This window comes from Monodon monoceros, unplaced genomic scaffold (genome assembly GCF_005190385.1).
Source record: "Monodon monoceros isolate NGI ecotype Baffin Bay Population unplaced genomic scaffold, NGI_Narwhal_1 Super_Scaffold_2, whole genome shotgun sequence".
In the NCBI taxonomy this organism is placed as follows: domain Eukaryota; kingdom Metazoa; phylum Chordata; class Mammalia; order Artiodactyla; family Monodontidae; genus Monodon; species Monodon monoceros.
The window spans coordinates 98,178,411-98,186,747 of record NW_021703776.1 but is presented as its reverse complement, the minus strand read 5'-3'; the positions used below and the strand labels follow the sequence as shown (position 1 = coordinate 98,186,747).

Below are 8,337 nucleotides of genomic sequence, written 5' to 3'. Positions count from 1 at the left end.
TCGAAGCTGCCCCCAGCGCCGTGTTGATACAAGGTGCATTATGGGAGTTCGGCCCTCCCGGGCCAATACCGGCGCCAGCCGCTCCTCCTCACCGCGCGGCATTCCCTTTGCGCCCCCATGCGGCAGGAGGGTGAACAGCACCTCGGCACTCCGAGCCCGAGAGGGACAAAAGGACTCGGTGCTTCCCAGTCAAGTGCATGTTCGGAATTTAAGGCAAACCCATGGACCTTTTTGTGTCTTCTACGTACCCAGCACTCTGGTAGGTGCTCTGAGGGATTCAAAAAAGTATAAAAATCATACTTTGCTCTGAGGGAAGAACGTGTAATCTGGTTGGGGAAAAGAGATACGGTCCCAAATGGCAAGCAGTTTTATTCCAAAAGTACACCTGTTATTTCACTTTTTAGAAACTAGAAATACACTTCTCATATCAGCAGTGGGTTAGGTGCCCAGGCCAACCCCCTGAAGCTTATCAATGATGGTAATCATGCCTTGGAAAATCCAAGATAGCCCTGATTTCATACCCAGCCCACACGCTACACGTTAAACCATGCATTCTGCGTTTTGGATTGAAAAGCATGGTTATCTTACCATTTGAGTACGCAACACACAACACTAATGCAACGTAATTATGTAATTTGTGCCACATTTTCTCTATAGAGACAGGCGATGAATTTCCACTTCGAATGATAGGCATGAAGCAATTCCCCTGAGAGCTAAACTCTTAAGATCAACAGGAAAGTATGTTCACGTGACTGGCTCCTTCTTAGTATGCAGGGCTCAGTTCAGACTTTACCTCCTCCGAGAGACATTCCCTGTCCACCCTGTCTACAGCCCAACACCCTCCTCCATCGCAACACTCAATCCTGTTATCCTGCTCGAAATTTTTCATAGCATTTATCACTATCTGAAATAGCCTCATTTTTTTCATTAGTTTGCATAGTAATTATGTTTCACTAAAATATCTCCACTGTTATCCTCCATTTCTTGTACACAGAAATGCTCATGAATATTTTTGGATGATTGAATGGTGAATCAGAAGGTAAGGATAGGAAAAGTCAGCCCCAAGAGAAGGCATGATGTCCAGGGCAACCAGACTGACAGGGGATTGGTTGAATCATTAATACACCTAAAGAAAAAATGGGACAGGCTGAGAAAATTAGTCAGCCTTGGAGATATATCTCAGGCCAAATTAGTCAGCCTTGGAGATATGTCTCAGGCCAACAAAAACTTACTGTCAGATACAGAAAAAAAAAAAGTATCATGATTGTGGAGGCAGACATATCAGGACAAAGGATTAAACGGTTCAGTTATAGAACCCACACTCTCTATTCTGTTTCTATGTCCACCAGGCAAACTTCTGATGATGCAGGTTCCCGTGTAGCTTCTGGGAGACAACATGCAGGTCAGACGGATGCAAATGTCCAGACTACCCCTGGAAATTATTAAACTGATTCTCTGCCTTATCTGTCAGTCTCTGAGAGTCAGCATGATTTAGCATCCCTGCCTGGAACTCTGGGAAAATATTTAGATCAAATTCCCAATGTGCAAGGGAGGTAGCACCAGGTGCTGGTTTGCAGCCTCACGGGCTTGCAGAGATGGTGCAGTGATTAGAAAGTGGGATGAGGAGTGAGAGCATCTGGGTCCCTAGCCCAGCACTGCCACTTACTAGATGTGGGCCTTGGGCAAGTCATGAACTTATCAGCACCTCCATGACCTCATTCTTAGTGAGGGATCATAGTAGCACGTATCTCATAGAGTTATTGTGCAGATTACATGAGTTAGTTCAAATCAAGTGCATAGAACAGTGCCTGTCACAGGTTAGGAGCTCAAGAAGCACTTCCGATCCCTATTACTCATTGCAAGATAACAGATGGAAGTAAGGTGCTTGCGCAGCTGAACGCCTAACACATAGCAAGCCCTCGGTAACAAGCAATTTCTCATTTTGGTTTGTTTTGGCTTTGGCAAGGTCCAAGCCTTGAACTGCAATGAATTCACCAAGATAAATGTCACCTTGTTGCATCTCTTAGATGCCACCCACTTGTCCTTTGCCAATGACACTCAGATCTTGACACATGCCTTTAAATAAACTTAAATGCAGTTCACAGTTATTCCCATTGGTGGCAGTGGTATTAGAGGAATGAAGGAAATATACTCTTAGTACTTGTATCCTGTCATCTCCACATCTGTACACTATGAACGTAACATGCAGAGCTGAGAGCAAGCTTAGACATCATCTTACCCGAACCCTCATTTTCAGTGACAGAAAAAAGTATTCTTTGAATCACAAGTAATATAAAGTTTAATAATGCTGTGAAATATTTATCTTGTCCCTTTAATTTTCTATCATATGATTTATAGCATACATATTAACACATTTATGTACATATATGTATGCCCAAACATTTTTTTTAACTCAAGAACGTTTATAGACCACAGCTTTGAGACCCTTTCTAGTCTGTTCCCCTTACTACCCTGCAAGTCTCTAGATGTCTGGGACCATGTCTTTTGTGCTCCTCTCCCATCAATAACCCCCTGGGGAGCATATTCCACTCAGCTTCTGGGTCAGTGAGAACCCCAGAATGAACACTCCTTGGCTCAAGCTGACCCCCGAACCCCACTATACGTATGTAGTAGGTACCTGTTAACCTTGTCAGCCTAGCACTTCTCCCTTCCTCTGGGCATATATATACCTCCTTCCCTTTGGGGATGGCTCTTTCTGGGCTCTAGCCGTGTAATTCAAATGGATGCTGCCATCTTGTTCTGTGACAATTCCAGCCTGGTCACAATGACTGAAAAGCAGGCATCTGACTCAAGCCAGCCCAATCATAGCACCCCAGCCTCCTGGCCACAGTAGTTGAGCCAGTGGTGGGCATATGACTTAAGCTCATCCCTTGGATTCTTCTACTGGAGCTGAGGGAACAGGTTAATTTTCTGTCTGGTGAAGCTGTAGATGTGAGTCAGGAATAGTTTTGTCCCCCGTTTTTTTTGGAGTAAGTTAATTTGAAAGAATGATCCCAACACACAGAAAGGAGCAGAGATGACACATTTTTGTCTCTGTCCAGGATTGGTTATTCAAATGTTCCTTTGAGTCTGTGAATGATTCCAGGTTCCTTCCAGAAACTTCCCCTTTCTTCGTGGTTGGCCAGTCAGCCTCAGGTAGGGGAACTGGGTGTCTGGGTGACAAGGAGATTTTTTACTGCACATCCTTTTACCCATTTTGAATGTACCAGACTTGTGCAGATGGGAATTTCCTGGTGGTCCGGTGGTTAAGACTCGGCGCTTCCACTGCAGGGGGTGTGGGTTCGACCCCTGGTCTGCGAACTAGGATCCCACACGCCACACAGCACGGCCAAAAAAACCCAAACAAACAAGAAACAGGATTTAAAAAAAAAAAGAAAAAAAACTAGTGCAGAGTTCCTTTTAGGGAGAGAAAAGTGTTTTGTTTAGCAAAAGAGTTTTATTGGCCATTTTAATCGTGGGAAAATAGGCTCCTGGGCAGGGCAGGGCTTGGAAGGCAGAAGGTGGGCAAAGATAAAACTAAATTGCTCTCCAGAGTAAATTGGGATTGGGGGGTTTCCCTGGGGAGTGAGCGACCGGAGAAGGGGAAGGGGAGCTACTCTTCAGAGGTTGGCAAGGTCCTGCGCTAGGCTGAGATGAGACCCTTATGAACTTCAAACTATAAAAGTCTACTACGCGTAAGTGTCTTACCTGGGAAAGGCAAAGGAAGGGCACAGAGCTCCACCGTCTGGGTTAACGCAGAGCTGACAGGCAAGACCGGCAGTGTGAAGGAAGATATATGTGAATTGGGGAATCCAGAAAGCGCGCAGTAACTAAGGAAAACAAACCTCTCCTCACGCCCAGATCCTTGAGATGGGGGGCAGGGCTGCTGGTTTTGACACTATGTGCTGGGGACTCAAGCCCCTTTAACCAGTAAAGGATATCGATCCCATTGGGACGGAAGGTGTGGGGACATCCGGGTAAACAACGCTGGCTTACGCTTCTAAGACTGGATATAGGCTCTCTCCCGACTATTTAAAAAAAATTTTTTTTAAATAAATTTACTTATTTTGGCTGTGTTCGGTCTTTGCTGCTGCGCGTGGGCTTTCTCTAGTTGCGGCGAGCGGGGTCTACTCTTCGTTGCGGTGCGCGGGCTTCTCATTGCGGTGGTTTCTCTTGTTGTGGAGCACGGGCTCTAGGAGCACGCAGGCTCAGTAGTTGTGGCTCGGGGGCTCTAGAGCCGAGGCTCAGTAGTTGTGGCGCACGGGCTTAGTTGCTCCGCGGCATGTGGGATCTTTCCGAACCAGGGCTCGACCCCCTGTCCCCTGCATTGGCAGGTGGATTCTTAACCACTGCGCCACCAGGGAAGTCCCTCCCTGTACTCTTAAATGGGAGTCTTCTTTTATAATAGGACATAGTAAGCCTATAGCGATTAGAATGCTGAGGAATGATATGGGTTTAAAATATGTCTAAGGAGGTTTGAGCAGAGGTTCTCAGCCTTTAGCACACACTGCCAGCATCTCACTAGATTTATAGACCTACGGGAACCTCGCTGGACGGGGTAGGGGGATGTAAGATTCTTATATCAGGGCCCCTCTTCTCAAGAATAACCATTTTAGAGATGTCCCTCCATGATGGCTCCCTAGCGAGTCAGTGTTGGATGGAATGACGGCCATGGCCTCCCCCAAACTATTAGGGTCCCAGGATGATAAAATGCTGTTACATGTTTTTCTGACAGTAACAAACCGATGGGCCAACACTGTAAAACACGGACACAGGCTGGTTCATCTTGCGCCTGGTGTGTTTACTCATTTTTCCTTTACCCTCTGCCATCACCCAATATTCCGGGACCAGAGATCAGAGAGCCAGTTAATAGCGCCCAAATCCTTGATGGTGAGATAACTTTGTCCACCTGTGGCTCTTCATTTTCAGTGGCATCTAGCTTAAACCTGCCGTCTCAAGACTTCCTCTCTGAGGAAGCTATGCACTGTTTCTAAGGAGTTCTAAGGGGGGGATGAGGGTGTCTGTGGCAGAGCAGATCGCAGGCTAACTGGCAGCCCGTCTGTGGAAGAGTCTTGGCACTGAAGGCCCTCCATGGCCCGGTCACGACTCACCTTGCATCTACATCACCTACAACTTTATACACCCCGGCTCTAGCCAGGCCAATCTCCGGCCTTACTGCCCCAGTTCCTGCCTCCCCGACATGTTCCATCCTCATCCCACTTTGCCTCTCCCTCCTTCCCCTGCTGCATTCAATGCATCCTTTAAGCCCCGACTCCTCCAGGTCTAAAGGACATATAAGCTCTTAGCAGTGGATGCTTCTCAACAGGAATCTGGTAGGAAAGAGTTTTACTCTTCATTATTTTTTAAACCGATTTTTACTGCATGCATTAATCTTTTAATTAAAATACTTTTAATTAACACATTATCGGGAGGAAAATAAAAATCCACCCCCAAAGTAGGAGCGCCGTCCTGCTTCGGTAAGTGGACTGCAGGGTCCACACTGAGGATCCTCGCTGCCTGGGGGAGGTCCACACTGAGTGTCACCACCTTTGCTCAGCTCCGGGGGGGGGGCGTTAGAGCTCACTCTAGGACTCCCCCAGGGGCTGGTGCTGGAGGCTGGGTTGACTTGTGGCATAACCGAGGGGCACTTGGTGCGTGGGGTCCACCAGACTAGGACGCGAGAAACCAGAAACTTGGCCTTGGCTCTCTCACTCATCCGTCACTAAACCTCTTTGGGAATCAGCTCCTCAAAGGTAAAATAAAGGGACAGACTCGAGCTATGGGCTCAAATGTTTCAAACCCATGTCTCAGTAGGGATTTCTCCCCCTCCTTCATACTCTTAACAGCCCAAAGAAGCAACAAACAAACAAACAACCCTGTTGGCCTTACTTCCCATGATTTAGTTTATGAAAATGTTGATTTTCTCCACGTGCTTTTGAAAAGCAGAATACTGCTGCCTCCCAACCAGTACAATGGACTAGAGGGTCCCCTTCTGCTCCAACAGAACTCCATTGAGCTTGTCTATATTTAACTTCTCATTTTCTTAAGATTTGCCTCCTTCAAAAAGCAGAATAAAGGGGGGAAAAATCCCAGTTAGCTGGATTCCAGTTCATTGAGGGTTTACTGTACGAAGCCACGCTGGAGAGCCCTCCGGCCTTGTGAACATGCAGTCTGCAATCTGGACACCTTTTATTTAATTTCAAGAATTCCCTTTGCACGGCAAAAAGGGGTCTGAGGAAAGCAGAGCGGCACAGATGAGGGGAAGGGCAGAAGCAGAGCGCTCACACACGTGCTCCCCAGCTGGGAGAGAAGTGGGATCGATGGCAGGAGCGGAAGTCATTCTTGACACAAACAAGGGTCCTGGGGCGTGCCACCCCACCCCAGTGCCTGGCCATGCAAGACGCAGATAGGGAGGCTGTGGCCCATCAGGACCACAGAGCAGATGTACTGACACGGGGAGTCCTCTGGGCGCCTCCCGAGGCGCCTGCAGGGTCTGGAGCAGAGGAGGGTCTGTGTCCATGTCCACGAGCATGGTCGGTTAACAGACAGCACCAGTTGGGAGGCTCAGGGCAGGAGAGAGACTGAGGCTCTCAGACACTAGCACCTACTGGCCCCGGCCCTCCTGGGAAGAGACTCACTTCCTCGATGGCTGCTCTTGCAGCAAGAGCCTCTCCCTCACCCCTGTGCCCTGGGAAACGAATAAATCATCAGGATGAGGTCTGAGCCAGGGTGCTAGCTGCCTCTGGAGAGCCAGGTCACTGCTGTGCAGTGGAAAGATGCTGCTGCACCAGGTAGAGGGATTGGAGGTGGGAGGGACAGGCTGGGGGCCGGGGGCCCTCCCTCCCGCCCAGCAGTGCCCACACAGGAAGAACCTTCTGGAAGCACAACCCCGGGCATTTTCTAGTCAATCTATTCCCCATTCCCAGTAACCCCATGAGTTGGCCCCTGTTGCTTCTGATTATTTTTGGTGGGTCAGGGGAAAGAGAGAGGAGAGAGACCAGGCCAGAGAGATCTCTCACATGCCAGAGGTAGGCAGTGTGTGTGGTGGGGACACTGCGCTGGGGGCAGGGCTCTGGTCCCAGCCCTGCCACTCTCTTCTGTGTGATCTCGGGCAAACCATCTCACCTGTGTCTCACTTTCCTCAGCTATCAAGTCAGGAAAATCCTACCCCACGTACCTCAGAGGGATAGGCTAAGGGTGAAAATAGATAACGGATAGAAAACGTGTTTAAAAAAGTATAAAGCGCTATTCAAACGCGAGGCAGTGTTGTCATCACGGAGATCCATCCCTTAGCACGTCCCTCCTCTCACCAGGACACCTTCGCTTCCTTTTTTAGGGTCTCTTAACTTTAGGACCTATTTCTTTATCCCAGAAGGGTTCCGAGACTCCCTGGTGGTTTCCCCTGATCACAATCTGCGACCCCAGAGGCCCAATGGGCACGCTAGGTGTCTGAGGGGGAGTGCCGGAAGAGGGACCTAGCCGCTGTCCTTCCGGCACCTTCCCTGCGCCGGCCCCCTTGGTCCACCCTATGAGAAGAGCTGGGCTGTCCATTCAGGCCGGACAGGTCTAGGGGACCCCTGCCCCACACTCAGGGGACCCCATCTGGAGTGCAATTCCTGTTCCCGACTTCCAGCAGGTGGCGGGTAGAGGGAGGGAAGGCGCCCCGAGAACCAAGGGCAGGATCGGATGGTGGGGCCTCAGGACGCCCCCAGGCTCGCCCCCGCCCCCTGCTCCTGCCGCCGGGCCCTTCCCTCCCCCGGCCCAGCCCTAGTCTCGCTCTGGCGGCGCCTGGAGGGGCCGCTGGGCGCCGAGGCCCGGTCCGCCGCCGCTGTGCACGCGCAGGTGGTCCTTGAGCGACTCCTTGTAGCGGAAGCTCTTGCCGCACTCGCCGCACGTGTAGGGCCGCTCGCCGGTGTGGATGCGCTGGTGCTTGAGCAGGTTCTGCTTGCGGATGAAGCTCTTGCCGCACAGCGCGCACTGGAAGGGCCGCTCGCCCGTGTGCAGCCGCTGGTGGTTCTGCAGGTGCTCCTTGCGGCTGTAGGTCTTCTCGCACTCGGAGCACTTGTAGGGCCGCTCGCCGCGGTGCGTCATCTGGTGGCGGATGAGGCCCGAGTGGCAGTTGAAGCTCTTCTCGCACTCGGCGCACTCGTACGGCCGCTCCTTGGTGTGGCTACGGTGGTGGATGATGAGGCTCTTGCGCACACCGAAGCTCTTGCCGCACTCCGGGCACGAGTAGGGCTTGCTGCGCGCGCCGTGCAGGAGGAGGCTCCGGCGGAGGCCGCCCGGGCAGCAGCTGCCGCAGCCCCCGCCCGCGCCCCCGCCCGCGCCCCCCGCGGC

General features: G+C 50.8%; 1 protein-coding gene across 1 annotated transcript in view; it reads right to left on the bottom strand.

Moving 5' to 3' along the window:
• Window positions 1–6,172: 6,172 nt before the first annotated feature.
• The window catches only part of ZNF282 (zinc finger protein 282), a 25,000-nt gene continuing 22,835 nt past the window's right edge, over window positions 6,173–8,337 (bottom strand). Inside the window, exon 9 of the mRNA XM_029233405.1 lies at window positions 6,173–8,337. This exon is cut by the window's right edge and continues 31 nt beyond it. Coding sequence (XP_029089238.1) covers window positions 7,768–8,337 — 570 coding nt within the window. The 3' untranslated portion in view covers window positions 6,173–7,767.